At 40.4% G+C, this 16,194-nt stretch overlaps 1 protein-coding gene across 2 annotated transcripts in view; it reads left to right on the top strand.

Moving 5' to 3' along the window:
- The window catches only part of ANK3 (ankyrin 3), a 346,475-nt gene that overhangs the window by 323,328 nt on the left and 6,953 nt on the right, over positions 1 to 16,194 (top strand). Inside the window, exons 41-44 of one of the 2 annotated variants that reach the window (XM_042862644.1) lie at positions 986 to 1,129; positions 4,011 to 4,098; positions 5,937 to 6,315; positions 9,559 to 9,651. In XM_042862644.1, the coding sequence (XP_042718578.1) occupies positions 986 to 1,129; positions 4,011 to 4,098; positions 5,937 to 6,315; positions 9,559 to 9,651 (704 nt within the window). Of the gene's footprint in view, positions 1 to 985; positions 1,130 to 3,425; positions 4,099 to 5,936; positions 6,316 to 9,558; positions 9,652 to 16,194 lie in introns of both variants that reach the window. The other variant, XM_042862645.1, reaches the window with a different exon arrangement.

Below are 16,194 nucleotides of genomic sequence, written 5' to 3'. Positions count from 1 at the left end.
CAGCCTGTTCTAAGTAAGTTAAGTAGAAGATAACAATTAATTTCTTATGCAAATCACTAATGGGAAAGAAATGTTTCAGCTACATTTTTGCCAGAAGGCAGAGAAGTATAATATTTATTCAGTACCTATGCAGAGGGAAATAATATCTTCTCCACATCCGTAGGACAGGGCAAGAAAAATGTTTAAATTCCAGTGAAGGAAATATTAGGGAAGATTTGGCAATAGCAATAAACCTGAAACATAGAAATAGGCTGCCTGGAAAAGTTACATAGTCTCGCAGTATTGCAGGTTTTAATAATAGACCAGACACTCTCCTCTGAGAAGTAATGTATGTGTTTGAGACAAGAGAACTCTCTGGGGACAAGGTCTGGGTCGATTCTGCTGTTGTTATCTCTGTAAATTCCTCAAATTAAAATAGGGGTCTGATTTTTGTATTCAGTCAATGGTGATTGTTACCATTCTCTAACCCACAAACTTCTACATGGTATTTAAGTCAACCTGTATCTTTTTCAATGTAAAAGTTGTTTCCGCTATTACTGTGTTCTTGCAACAGGACTGTTGTAAATGTGATTTCAGTGTGTACCACGTGAACAGCCTTTATGTGCATTACTACTTACAAGGCTACCTATTCTGTTTCTTAAAATAGAATTCTGTCAAGGATTTTAACAATCCTTTTACGTTCCAATAAAAAGTTATTTTATTTCAGTAGCAAGTAAATATGTTCTTTAAGAGCTCTTCGACCCTATTTTTCCTGCTTCTTATGTTGCAATATAGCACTCGCGAGGGAAAAATCTTAATAGAGGTACATCTTGCATAAGTAGGCAGCAAAATGACTACATAAATGATGGAGTTTGCTAGAATCAAAGGCATTGGGACAGAAACATATGTCAGCAACTTATAATTAATGCAATGTGAATGTAAGTGAAACAATTAGATAGTTCTGAACACTGAACCTGTTTTCTGACGTGTCTTATTTGTTTTTCAGCTGATGCCTTAACTTCTGTATTGACAAAAATTAATCGAATAGATATTGTGACCCTGCTGGAAGGACCAATATTTGATTATGGAAATATTTCAGGCACCAGAAGCTTTGCAGATGAAAATAACGTTTTTCATGATCCCATTGATGGTAATTGAATTCCATGGTCATACTTAGTTCTGTATTATCTCCGGTAATGTAATAATGTTGTGTTAACTAGATGTTAAGAAAAAGAAGGTCTAAAGAAATGATTGCTTTTAATGTTAAGGCTTTTTCCTCATGGTCTATTCAGGTTGCACACTAATGTCCCAGAGAACAAGCTCAGGATCCCACAAATGCACACCTAAGTAAGCTCGTTTCCACCAGCCTCAGTATCAGTTGACAAGACCTGAATAGACCTGAATGTTTTTCTCCTTCAGTAGTCGTGCGTTGGTGTTAGTCCATTTATGCTTTCCAAGTTAGCTGGAAATCTCTCATACTCACCTCATCCCCCGCTCTTTGACTTCCTCTTTATGTAAGTAACTGTAAGATTTCTTTCAAGGAAAAAGTGTTCAGCAACTGTATGAGTTATCTACAAACGAACATCAATTATTTCAAGATTTTCATGATTTTTGTTGTTGTTATTTGGGGCCATTATTATCCAAATGTGTAGTGGCAGTAGAAAAATAAGAAAATGTTACATTTTTTCATGAGACAATATCTTTGTCAGTCTAGTAATGACTAAAAATGTAATAATCTTCGCATGGAAGCTGAACACACTGAGCATAGAATTGTGCATGGTTATTTTGAGTCAGATCTTAACAGGATAAGTGGAGTTCTGCTTATAAATCAGAATTGCCAGAGGTATGCTTATTATTTATCATTATGTTGAGCATGCTAAATGTTGTTTCTTCTTTTAAATGTTGGTTAATGACACTGGGTTGCTATATTCCTTACTTTGATTTTTTTTTTTTACCATGTGTTATAAATAGCTTGTTAAGTAAGACTTCTTTGAGTTATATTTTCTTTGTTTTTTTTTTTTTTTTTTTTTTTTGTAGTATATTCAAGTTTGTATTGGTCCCTCTCTGTGTTTTAGCAGGATGTTCTTGTACTCAGAGCATATAAGCTCAGTGTACTTCCATTGTTGAGCAGCATTGCTGGTCATTGAATCATTGCACTACAGAAATAATTTTCTGTTGACATTTTAAGAAAGTTGCTCTTGAAATGTTGCTTGCGCCTTTAAATAGCAGCATCAGAGTTTTCCTGAAGACAGTATGCTTCCCTGCAGTTGCTTTCTGTCTCTCCTCTTCTCTGAGCCTTCCTCAAGCTTCCTTTCCTCACCAAGACCAGACCGCCTTTACCTTTCTCTCAGCTGATTCAGGAAACAGAAAAAAAGCAAGCCCTGTCAGAGCATCTCCCTTTGCAGGCAGCACAATGTCAAGTTAACCCAAAGCATGTATTTTTTCCTTCAGTGGGTTACACAGTCTATTATCTGTTGCAATGAATTTCAGGTTTTGTTGTCATTTTACATGTGTATTCAGTTTAATCCTTTTGTATGATTTTCTTATGTTTTCATCAATTTCCTTTTCTTTTCTCTTTTCATTTGATCAGTGTATCTGATTGTTCCCATGTCACCAAGATCGCCTCAGTCTCCAAGATCACCAAGATCTCCTTACCCACCACAGTCCTCTCACCTGTATAACTTTACTGTACCTGAAATATTCATCTAGCTCTCCCTGTGTTTTTTGTATTCTCTTAATTTCCTGCTAACTTCCTTCTTTAGTTTTTTATCCTGCTGTGTATTTACCCCTACTGTTCTTTAGTATCCTCCTTGAGATCCATTTCTATGCCTCATTCTTTAACTATTCTATTCTTGTGGCTCTGTGATTATATTGGAGATAAGTATTAGTAGCATTGTCTTGCTAGTATTGTGTATTTTTTATATAAGTATATTAAGAATGTGGACCTGTTTAATACATATTTATGAAAAGTGACTGTCCAATGTTTCAATCTACTTCTGTCTTTAAAGTCTATTTATTAAAATTCCGATTTTAAAGCAGTAAAAACTCAGAAAGATGTATGCAATTTGGCTGCAAGATTCTGGACTGGATATAAAGGGACAGCCATCCCTGTCCATGTTTGATTCATTGCATGCAATTTGATTCATAAGGCAATCTGCTATAGCTTGAAAACATTCGAGTGGCTGCAAAAGCAATTGCTGAAATCTTTACAGACTATTTACAAAATAGTCAAAAGTATTAGCTTTGCTGTACTAGCTATTTTGGCAATGCTCTTTTTTGTTCCAAATATTTAGAGCAAAGTAGATCTATCAGAACTGCATTTATTCTTATACACCTGCATCTCCTCATGGTTTTCATACTTGACGTAACTCATGAGTCTTTTAACATTTGCTGATTTGTTGCTCCATGCTTCATCCCAGTTAGTCCAAATGTGCTGTCTTCCTTAGGTTATCCCACCATTCAAGTGGAACTGGAAACTCCCACTGGGTTGCGCTTCGTGCCACCCACCCCTTTCCACCAGGATGATTTCTTTAGCGACACCTCTAGCCTAGAGTCACCCCTTAGAACTCCCAGTAGACTGAGTGACGTGTTAGTGACCTCCCAGGGACATGTAGATGGTACAGCAGCAGCACCGCCAGTGGTGACTGAAGAAGACACCTCACTGGACGACAGCAAGCATGATTTCTCAGTGCCTAGCGAAGGAACACCTAAAGGTATTTCTGTAGGCCAGAGCCAGTTGGAGGAAGTGGACCTTAAGGATTATCCACGGTATCTTGGTAGTTATGGCGGGATACCTAAGGATGCTAAACAAAGGCAGAGCGAAGAGACTAGCAAAACAGGAGTAAGGACTGAACAGCCTGAGAGAGAAAAGTCTGGTACTGATGAGGAGATAACGGAAGAAAAGTTTAAATCTCTGTTTGAGGACATTCATCTGGAAGAAGGAGCTGAGTCTGAGGAGATGACGGAAGAAAAAGTATGGTCAATTCTTAAAGGTGTTCAGCAAGCAGAACACGAAATGTCTTCAATTACAGGTTGGCAGACTGACTCATCAAGTGTCACTGAGCCACCAACGTCGGGACGCAGGATAGGTGGTAGCCTGCTAGATCGCCTGGATGATAGGTGAGCATCTTCTTGTACATGTGTGTAAATAGCCTTCGTGTGCAGCCATTGCCTTCAAGGAGCAGTCTCAGGCTGATGTTCTGCTGTTTTATGAGATTGTGCATATATATATGTATGTGCATATGTATGTAAGAAAAAACATTGTGACTCCATCTGGCTTCAAACATTTTTATTTTCAAAAATGTATATATAGCAAGTTTCATGCTTAATACAGAATTAGTTTACATTATATTTCCTAGATAATCTTTGTTTTCATGTTCTTTGTATTTCCATTTTGAATGAATCTAAGCAAGGCAAATGGAATTGGAATTTGAGACTATGAAATGACAACTTGTTGGAACCAGGATACTGTGTTGCTCTTATTTTAGCAGTCATCCTTTTCACTGCATCTCTTTGCATTCCATCAAAGAGGCATTTCTTTCTCCATAGCACAGTTTTTTAAGCTGACACCATTTTATAACATTTACTTCAAGTGTGTTATGTCATGCTAATTTGCTAGACTTTTTAAGCAATGTGTTTCAAGTCACAAGAAGGTAACAGTGGCAACACCAAATCCATCTAGTCCCATATGCTTCTACCCAATTCTGGCTACAGAAGATGCTCAGGGAACTTGTACGTTATTGGGCTCCATTTACTTTCATCATAATGACTTTCTGAGATGGTAGATGCTTTCCACAGATTTATGATCACTGTGTTTCTCTTGCATGTGCTTTTCCAGCCTCCCACTGGACCTGCGTAAGCTTTCAGCAGTCACAGTATGTGCTGGCATGTTTGGCTATATTGGTACCCACTGGGTACCAATAAGGAGCTCTTGCCTTAATTCTGTATTGGCTCCCATGGTTTGTGACAGAAGGTGCCAGCTCTGCAGGTGGTGTAAATCAGCAGAGAATGACTATCTTGCAGATCAGTTGCCTCTCTGTCAACAGTTTACATCCTTTGCAGCTTTGATTCAGGATGTTTAAGAGCTCCACGTGGCATGAGGTAGTCCTTCTGAATCAAGTGGGAAGGCTTTTGATTCCAACAAGTTGTCTTTCAAGACTTGAAAACATTTGGTCTGCTACTGATATGATTTTTGTTATGTTAAGCAACCATTCTGCCTTATATTATGTGCTTTCTACTGTGTTAAATTAATGAAATATATCTCTTCCAGGAGTAAAAGATCTTCCTTAAGGAGATGACACATCGATTTCTAGCTAGAGGAAATCAACTTGCTATATTTTATAGCAGTTTTGCCAGCAAATAGCTGTGGGTTTCTCTTGCATATTGTCCCAATGTTTATCTGAAAAGCAAACAAAAATAAAAAAGTTTGGTCCAGAGCTTTCTATCTTGTAATCTTTCTGGCCCTTGGCTTTGTGCATTATTGAAATTGTGCTAAGGAATTATTTCTGAGCACCAGTATTTTTCAGGAGGCATGAGTTATTTGGAATAAAGATGTTGAGGGAAGGGTAGCAGACACTTTCATTACTTCCTAGTTTGGAGAGCAAGTTAAAGAATTAGTGCCACGAGGGATTTGTCTTGTGATTATACAAAGGAAATGGTAGGATTGGTGTCTTTTTCTTTCTGGTTTTTTTTTTTTTTTTTTTTTTTCCTTTTTTTTTCTTCCTAAGTGGAAAGGAATTAATGTTAAACATTTGGCTTTATTTCCAACGTTCACCATGTTCTCCTTGCTTTTGAAAAGATACCATAATGCGGAAGAGAAGGCTGTTAAATAGACTGATGCTTACATGTTGAATTTCAAATTTTACTTTGTCTGAAATGTGAGCACTAAGATTGAAGGCTGAGTGCTTTTCTCTTCTGCGTGTTATTTATGAATGTCTTTTCTTTTTGTTTCTCTGTAGCTTGGACCAATGTAGGGACTCTGTTACCTCATACGTCAAAGGAGAAGCAGGGAAACCAGAAACAAATGGAAGCCTCTCAGAAACCACAACAGAAACAAAAACTAAATCCTGCGTCCAGGAATCTTTAAATGATGTGGGAAAACACAGTGACAAAGAAGCCCCAAAAACAAAGTCCCAAATTTCAGCTGGTACTGATGAGCAAACATTGTCATCAACAGCATATCAGAAATCTTTGGAAGAGACTAGCAAGCCAACAACGGAAGGCAGCAAAACATCTGTGCCTGTCAGTGTGAAGAAGATGGGCTGGAGTACTTCAGAGGATGGCAAGGCAAGAACAGGCATCCAAGAGGAGGAGGGAGCAGGAATGTCTGAACGGAAGGTACAGTATGTCCTGTAATTATTAGCTGTTTGAGGAGTCCCTATTGCTTAGTATAGTTTTTTTATAAGACATGTAATATTGTGACAGATGTTTTTTTAATCCTCCTTTATGTGTGTTACGTTTATTGCCAAATTAAGGAAAGTGGAAGTTAGTGGAAAATTATCTTCTGTGGTATGAACAGAATGAAGTGCAGTCAGGGCAGGCAGAGGAGCCAAGCAGGGTGCTTAATCTTCTTCCTGCTTGGCCCTGAAATCTGGAAGGTATGAGAGCAGCTTGTGATGTCATTTGCATTGCTGAGAAGCAGGTCCCTTTCCTGCCCGAGTTATCTGTGCAAACAGTGCTAGGCAGGTCTGCTCTCCTCAACTCACTTCCAGTAAGGTGATGGCACTGTTTTCTGATCTGTTTGTGATATTGAGGAGAGCAAATAAATACGGGGTGTCTTTTGTCTCTTTCCAGATCCCTGTCCCCAGCACCTTCTGTTTTTTTTTTTTTTTTTTTTTTTACTTGATTAATTTGCAGGAAAATAAATCTTGGGTGAAGTCTAATCTTCTTCTTATGCTTTTCTCCTTGGTTTCATTCATCCCAATTCCAAGGTGCATCTAGCAAAAAAATTTCCAAATGCGTAGTACACTTTCCCAGGTGGTAGTTCATTCTTAAATTACTGCTGAGGGTTTCCCCTTCAGTTCTGCTTGCCTGGCTTGTACATCCTTACCTGCAGAATCTCACTTATAAGTTGGTATTAGATAAATGAAAATCTTAACAACTTCCTCTGTGACCTACGTTCTGTTTCCCAGAATTGACTCAAGGAATGGCTTTTAGTCCAGTAGGAATTTGGGAGCTGGTTGGACAATTCCTAGGCTCAAAGATTGCAAAAAAAGAGAATTACAGAATTTCTTCTACATTCCCATCTTAGGAGACGGTCTGTTCTTGGGCATAATACAAGAGAAGACTATGACTTACAGAAGTGATGCATTTTTTAGAATGGCTTCTACATGATGTGGCATTTTTTTTATTGTAGTGCAGTAAAAATGGCAGCTGTGATGGGCTGCAATAAATTATTCAAGTTTAATTCATTTTAAACTATTCTTTTGATTGTACAATAAAGAATTATTTTATTGAATAGTAACATAATCAGTCTCATCAGTTATGCAGCATATGATTGTTATGATCTTGTTTTTAGTTTGTGACATAGTTAAAGCAATTAAGATCTTTCCTAATGTTCACTCATTTCTTGAGTATTAAAGAGTGTAAGAAAAAGCTGCTGCAGAGGCAGCTAAACTCAGACTGCAGTTCCTGTATTATCAGTAGGCTTTGGGGCAGACCGTGGGTTAATATTATTATGCTCAGTTTAAATACAGAGATAAGCATAGATGTACACTGTAACTTGTGCTGAGGGGTGTGCTACAGTGCTGCACTTCCCCCTCTGGATTCCCATCAGTGAGAAGACAAGTTGTCATCCACTCCTGTCCTCTCTTCACTTTTGGATATTCCACCTGGATTGGTAAGAATCAGTGTGTGCATTTCGTATATGCGCTTTTTGCACTTCTTTTGCTTTCTTGGTAAAGGGTGATAATCTCATCTTCCAAATAACATTTTTTTTAATAGATGCAATCTTTGAATAAACCAATGTGAGTCAGTAATGGGATTTCTAAACCTGGGTCTCTCACGTGATCTACTTGAAGTCAATAGTTTAATTACTCACAGAATCCAGTTCATAGGGAGATAATTCTTCATGTGCTGTCGTGAAAACAGAAAGCAAATTTCAGTTGCAGTCTGTCTGGAAGGCATTCTGTGGAAAGCAGAGGCAACAAAAGGATACTGCTTCCTAAAGAAAGCAGTTGTTACTGTGACCCTTGGGGAAATAGCTAAAAAGCAATAAGCATTCACCTGCTGGGAGAGGCTGCATCCATATTTTGGGATGTGGTTTGCAACAGAGATAAGCCATCTGGGCTGATGTCTGATGATGTTAATGAAGTGAATTGCTGACCTTGTCCCATGTCCACATAAATGCTCAACATTTTAAAAAGCAGTGACTGTGAGGACCATATAATGTTCTACCTAAGATTAAGCATTAGATTCAAATGATCTTTTTAAATTAGAGAAGTGCAGCACACTTGTGTTATCCCAAGGGAGGTTACGTCATGTGGTTGAGGTGACTTGAAGTGCCAGAGTTCTGTCACAGCTAAAACCCTTGAAGTCGTGCATTTGTATTACTCTTCCTCCTGAACTTTTGTGCTCTTTTGGGAAACTTCTGCTTCTTGTTACTTGTTCAGGGTAGGTTTGGATTTTTTTTTATTTTTATTTCTTTTTTTGGCTAGTGACAGAGGATAGCAGGAGATGCTGCATGCAGATGAATGTTGTCATCCTGCCCTAAATGTTTTTTTTTAATCTCACATGATCCTTTTTCCTCTTCCACCCACATATGCCAACTCGGACTTTACACATCATTTCTGAGAAGTGCCTCTTGTTTAGGATGCCTTGAGCAAGGTTAAAAAAAAAAAAAAAGAAAGAAAAAGAAGCAGAAGTCAAAGTGCTCCATGGGTCTTGCAGGGAAGGCAGTGGGGCCGGTGGAGACACTGGGATGGAGCAGACACTGGTGTGCAGCACCTGCCCGGCACCAAGCTGTGAGCAGCACCAGGCTCCGCCTGCCCCGAGCTGAGGCCTGCCCCTTCCTTCTCAAGCGGTGTGGGGCAGTTATATTTCAGGCTTCAGTTAGTACTGCTTAAAACGAGATAGATGCTGAGCAGGAAAAACATTTACACAGAGAAGGTCGTCTTCAAAATTCTTGTTTTTAACCTTTGGCAGGTGGGCCTCTGAATCTTTCTGTGTGACTGTAGTCTTTCTTTATAAGGGAATTCACTTCCATACCTTGTAAATGCACAGAATTGGAATTAGAATGAATTGTTAATTTTTGAGGAGGAAACAGCAAAGTTATTGGAAGATTTTTTTGTACACAAAATTCTTCACTTCCAAGTAAGGTACTTGGAAGTAAGGTGTTAGGTCACATGCATTCCAAATACAATTTTCTAACACTTAAAAGCTGCAAACATATTCCATACCTGTTATATGTATCTAGTACAGCATGTCAAAGAGCAGAAAATACTTCAGGAGCAGAAGTCATTAGGTATGTAATAGACAGGAAAAATGTTGTCCATGATAACCTTTATTTTCTTCTTGTAGTTCTGATAGCACGTTCTATCTTGCAAATGTGCTGTTAAGATGTACTAAAACTGCATTTATTAGGAATGTAGTGACAGTGAGATTGAGAGTGATTCGAGCTCAGGTGAGGAGCAGAGGATTACTACAAGAGTGTATCGACGGCGGTTGATTCTGAAGGTATTTTGTGATGTGCTTTCTTGAGGCTATTGTTGGCATGGACGTAGATTTGGACTGCTGTGTGAGAATGTCACTTCTGGCACAATGGAGTCCCTCTGCCCATCTGTATTTATAACCAAATGGCAGGTGGCCATTCATTGCTTAACCCAGAAATTTATGGTTGTCTCCTGCTGGAAAACTACTGTGCTGCATGGCCTGATGTGTCCTTCAGTGTTTTGCATGCCACCTTTAAGACTACAGCTAGATATAGAGTGTTGGCCAAATGGAAAATGAATTACAGACTGACATAGGAGATATTTGTATGTAATTCCCCTTTTTCTCCTAAAAAAAAAAAAAAAAAAAAAAAAAAGTCTAAATAACAAGTTAAAAAAAATGCAAGAATGTACATGAGTGGAATATAGGGTGACACGGTACTCTGGCTGGAAGATGTGATCTAGAGTGCCTTGTGTTCTGGAAAGCAGTGGGTGGTGCTGATTTAAAACCTACCATAGTTAATATAAATAAAATAAATATAAAAATAAAGAGTGCTTGCATTTGACTTCATTAGGCTTTGTTTAGTATACTTATTTACACATGCCCTGGCACAACATACTTCATATGCTAATAACAATGGTGGAGTCATATAAATTGTTGAATTCTCCCTCGTACTGTTTTCTGTATGGTCGTATAGCTTGGTATTATGTGTCTTGAGAACATAGCATAAGACAATCACTCTTCATCAGAAATAACATTAGTTCTCAGTAACTCACATGATTTATTAGATTCTCATTAGAAAATCATGTATTAAAGCCATAAAAAGGACAGCCAATGTAGTGCTGTTACTATAATAGCCTAGGATGGAGTTCTTCACTTCAGGAATTACTTGTCACACTGCCTGCACCTATCAATATTGCTGTTGTTTGTTTGGTGCAAAAGGTATTATACATGCACAGCACCTTCTGTGTAATGTGAGTGGCCGATGTGCTACATGCATACATACCTCCAAGACACAGATGCTTTTGGAAAATGAAGCATGGTTTTTTTGTCTGCCTCCATCCTGTATTTCTTTAGTTTACCGGTTTTGTTCCCATTCTGAACCAGGCAAGAATTGCAAAGGCTAAATACTTTGTATTTAAGTAAATATTTTGTCTGTTACCACATCTTTACACCAAGAACCTGCTGCCTTAAATGAAAGCCCTTGGGCAGCTTAGGATTTAGCCATTTATCAGTAATTGCCTTTGCAGATAACTCATGACAAGAAATAGGAATGATTCTGTTTTCAGATGGGACAGGTGGCCTGAGGGTGCTCACAAACCTTCAAGCGCTGTAAGTGCATTTCTGGTAAGACATAAAGGATCAGTGGGCTGCATGTTTTAAAGGCTGTGCACAGTCAGCCTGTTTCTGGGTTTTCCCACCCAATGTCTGAGCTGTTTTAATGTCCGCTGTCTGTGGATCAGGAAGTGTCAAAATAGGAAAGAGAGAAAGTGAAAAAGGCAGTCTTCATTTTTTTTTTTCCCCCAAGTACAGTGTTTAAAAAAGGGCATAAAAAAGTGTTTTTAAATGTGGCAGTGTAATTTGGGGTTGTGCTTACAGAGCAGTGGTGCAGCTCTACAAAGCTACAGAGTGCTGTGTCTGCACAGAGAGTGGTGTGGTCTGCAGCTGGCTCGAGGGAGCTGGCTGGACCCTCTAGGGATGTGTGTGACTGGAAGCAGCAGAACTTGTGCGGAGCCAGGGCTGGGCTGCACCTGTTTCTGGATTTTGACACCTGTGATATTTCTGTCATTTTCTGATGATGCGTAGCTGCTTCTTTTTTTCCCTCTGCATCTTGAGACAGGTTTGAAATGGAGCAAGAAACTTTCAAAGCAGCAGTTGCCAGGCCTTTTAGAGAAAATTTAGTAAGAGAGCAGCCATTTAAATAGGTACATTTTGGTCACATATGATTCATGAATTGATGGTATGAAGTAGAAAAATTGAGCTTTGAGGTTGGAAGGTATCTGGATTTCGATTATTTTTTTCAAATTCCTGGGAGCTGAGGTTCTGTTGGTGTGAAATGAAGTCACAGAGCACGTGCCAACTGAGTACCAGCTCCTTGTTCAGGCAGCTCTCGGGACAGGGTAGGGAAGCACTGGCACAGGTTGCCCAGAGAAGTGGTGGATTCCCCAGTTCTTGGAGACACTCAAGGTTAGACTGGACCAGGCTCTGAGCACCTGATGGAGCTGTAGGTATCCCTGTTCATTGCAGGGGAAATGGGCTAGGTGACCTTTAAGGATTCCTTCCAACTCAAATGATTCTGTGCTTTTTGGCAGTTATGCCTGAACCATGGGAGCACTTATCCTGCACTGTCTGACGTTAGGGATGTGGTAGAGCCAGCCCTGGCAGGCTGTGTTGAGAATGTCATCCCTGGAATAAAAAATATTTTGAACATCTGCAGAGCCTGGGTAAGGGCTGCATAATTCTATGGCAGTGCTTGTGCCCGTGCTGCAAGCTCACTTGCCTTGTGCCAACTGCAGCAAAGGGACACAGAGGAAGGTGCATCTGGGCAGAGCTGCACGTGGGATCAGTGTTCTGCTGTAGTCTGTGGTCATCAATGCCTCCGTGCTGCATTAAAAGCAGCAGAAATACTCATGTAGCCTGCAGGAGTGAAGTTTTGTAACACCTAAACCTTGGGGATAAATTGACTCCTGTGGAAAAAAAAATTTGCAATGTGCCTCCATGGTTACTGTCAGGACTGAATTGCTTCATTGCCTTTGTTCTTCTTTCTCAACTTGTTTTTCATTTCAGTGCCATTCCACATTATTGCTAACATTATTATTTCCGTTTAACTGCTACCTTAGTCCTCTCTCCTGGCCCAAATATGTAAAAGTCTTTCCTGTCCCCAGAGGTACTTTCCCAGAGGTCTGAGAGCTGGGTCCTGTCAAGTGCTCTCGAGCACGTTCCCATGGGATTTAGCACTTCAGAGAGCTGAGCCCATAAAACCAGACAAGCAGGGGCTGATGCCCATTTCCACATGTAATAAGATTGTATTTTAACCTCAAGGTAGTGCAGATGTTTTTGGTTTTGCTTCCTTTCGCTCTGTTCACATGGCGGATTGATGGGACAGAGCATTGCAAAAGAAATAGTTTTTTATAATAGTGAAGGAATGCGAGCAATTAGCACACAAGGGAAAAATAAGAGTGCTTCCACAATGTGCACTTTCAGAGCCTGAGCCAAAGCTCTTTTTATTCCATCATGCCAGAAATCAGTGTCTTAATTTCTCATGCTTTTTCAGAGATTGTTAAATCCTTCATGGGTACAAATGTTTGGCAAAAACTGTTTAGTTAGATTCTTGCCAAAAAGTTTATGGTAGAATTTTGTAGTGGAAAATAAAACAAACTTCTAAGCAGGAGTTGTTTAAATCTGATGTTATTGTGTATCTTGTTATTTTTTACCATTTTCTGATAGAGATTTTCCTCTTGCCATGCATTTTGCCCATTAAGCTCCCCAGTAGTGACTGAGGAGACTTTCCCTGGAATGACCAACAAGGCTCCTGAGCAGCAGTTAGTTACATCCAGGCTGAAAGAACTGCAGAAGGGCTGTGCTCTGCTCTGTGAACATCCCACACCCATTTCACCAGGAGAGACTGGCAATTGGGAGCTGCTGGCTGCACTGGGTCAGTATATGTGAATTAGAACACAGGCTACAGAGTTCTGTTGAGAGACCTGTTACAAGAGGCACAAGGTACAAACAAGTAACAGAGCTCTGACCTGGATCAGTGTTGGGCTGCTATGCTCAGTGCCATTTGCAGCACCGTTTCCTTTCTGCTCTCCTTGGCTTGCCTGCTGGTTCCCCCCCAGTGCCTTAGCAATACATCTTCAGGCAAGCAAGTACAAACTCAGCACAGGCACACACGGACAGTTGTGGCATGTGATTAACGAAGTCTCCCTGAGTAGGCAGAACTCACTAATGAAAATGACCTTAATGAAAGATGTTTGTTTCTACTGCCACAGAAGCTTCAGACTTCAAGGAGAAAGAGGTGCAGCTGCTGGTTATGCATTATAAGAATGCGATGTCAAGACTGAAAGGATTATGTCTGGATGGTGGCTTAGGCCAGAAGGGGAAGAGATCTCAGTGCTCTGTACCACTCCTGTTCCCATCACAGCATTGCCCCCGGTCATTGGCAAAATTAAATATTTAGGATCTTTCCATCTCGTTTATTTCCATCTGCTTTTAAATTCCTTTTTATCCTTCTGGGTAACAGACATCCAGCCACACCTTCTTCCTTCACTGCTACAACAGCACTAGCTATATAGGAGGAATAAAAGAGGAATAAAAGGGCTATTATCCCTCAGTAACAAAACAAACATGAAAGAAAACCAGAACTCGGAGAAAGCTGCAGTGAACTTTGGCACAGTGCTGCAGCACCAACTCCTGCATTTATCTGGCAGTCCCTGGGAACACCCATAATCTGCAAATAACAGTTAAGAAAATCAGTGGAATTGGCAGGAGATGCTGCAGAAGCTGCTCCTTAGTTCTCCTACCCTGGAGAGCAGCAGAGAGGATACCAACTAGTTTTGGCAGGACTACACTCCAGCAAGCAGAGTGAAGTTAAAGACTATGCTCCACAAAGCTTCCTGGCATGGTCTGGTACAGCATGCAGTCTTTGTACAGTTTAGTCTCAGGGATGCAACCCAGCATCTAAAAATGGCTGTATTAGGTTTTCTTCCTGCCTTTCTAAAGCTCTTGGTATTGTGTCAGTGATTTATACTGGTCAAGGGTAGAACGAAGCCCGCATTAGTATGATGCGGCAGAAATAATTTTATTCTTCAGCTATGACGCAGATGTACCAGCTTTGTGTTTAAAAACAGCTTTTGTTGACAAGGTCATCTAATGTGCCATTCTAACGCAAAGCTGTGCTGAGAGCTGACAAGTAAAACTGCCAGTGGGTAAGGGATTTCTTTTTCCTAGCAAACATCCATCTTTGTAACTGTATGGGATTACTGTTTGGGGTAACTTTATAAATGTATGGGATTAGAAACATCAGTAGATCACATCTACCTCCTGCCAATTGCAAGCCCTCCTGCAATTTGTTTAACTGCCCACATGAAAGAAAGTTGTGAAAGCTGGATTTCGTGCATACTGACTGTTGAATATTTACAGCATTTATCTTTAGATTGTGCAAAAAAGAGCAAGTAGCTAATTAAAGACCGAGATTCACCATGCCTTTAAAACTGCATTTGTCTTTCAGTGTATCAATACATTTTCCATTTTCAAATTGAATGCACTTTCACTGTCTTGCGTTAAGGAACAGCCCTGATCATCACAGTGAGGGCCAGTACATGCTAACAGCCTTGGTGTGCTGGGTAGCCTGATGACCTTGTTCGGAGCTGTGTTGTTCTGTTTCTGTTTTTTGTCACAGTGGCTTTGGAGACCCTCCTGATGAGAGGGACAATCTTGGTACCTCTGTGCACCACAGGCAGCGAGAGATGTCTGAGCCACTGTTCTCTCCTGTCCCATCCCTCGCTGCTCAGGAACCGCTGGGGATTCTGAGCCCACGGGTGGGAGGCCAGGAAAGAAACAGAGCAGTCAGCTTCATGTCTGCAGCATTTCTCGTTAAGCGGTGAAGTCTCCATAATCAGTATTTTCCCTTATTTCATTGCAGCTAGGAAGTCCCACAGGTTTCACTTCTCCAAGTCTGTACACAGCTATTGGTGTCCCTGCCTGCATCAGCCATCCCTGTGCCATTTTCATTTCTGCTCTCTTGCTCGTGAGGAAGGAAGGAGCTGGCTTCCAATGGGGCCCGCTCACTGAGTCGTTGTGCACAGCGTAACACTGGCACTTAGGCAGGTATTTAGTTTCTCCTTCCAGGATCTCCTTCGTAGAGCCCTTCTGGGACATGAATTGTCATGTGAGACTCCATCCAGGAGCTTCAGCAGCCGCTTGTTGTGCTGTCTGCTTGCCAAATTGCTGCCATGCCCCTGCAGCCAAGCATCCCAGGGCAGGGATGTCCCCTGGGGACAGGCTGCCCATCCTTCAGCAGTGCCTTCTGAGGTACTGCAGTTGTGAGCTGTACCATTTTGCTCTATTCAACGAAAGCACAGGAAAAGGAAATATGTCTAAACCTGTTGAATTACTTATTATCAAATGATGATTTGAACACAGCTTTTCGTATAAGTAGAAATTCTGCACTGTTGAGTAATGACACATAATGGCTGGAGATGTGGTTGGTGGCAGTTTCACTGAGCTCCTCAGGACCTCCGTGTGGCTTTTGCCTGGTGTCACATATTTAAATCAAGGAAATTGTAAGACCACGGTCTATAGAAGACTGCTAATGGCTTGGGAACAGAAATGAAGGTTTATTTGTTCTAGCACTCAGAAATAACATACAAACCTAACACTTTAAGGTGCATATTGAAAAAAAGCTGTACTTGCAGAGAAAATTTCAAAAAATCAACATGGCTTCACTGTATTTACTCATTGTAAAGCAGTGCCAGGAGCTTATAAAGGTAACTACATAGTGTACAGACAACAGTAAACGTGGATTATATTTGCCAGGTGCTTCTTAATACTTGAAAGCATTATCAAGGT

The sequence above is a fragment of the Lagopus leucura genome, unplaced genomic scaffold, assembly GCF_019238085.1.
Source record: "Lagopus leucura isolate 7727_CA_CO unplaced genomic scaffold, USGS_WTPT01 Super-Scaffold_739, whole genome shotgun sequence".
Lineage (NCBI taxonomy): Eukaryota > Metazoa > Chordata > Aves > Galliformes > Phasianidae > Lagopus > Lagopus leucura.
The sequence above is the reverse complement of the archived record's forward strand: the minus strand, read 5'-3'. Positions and strand labels throughout refer to the sequence as shown.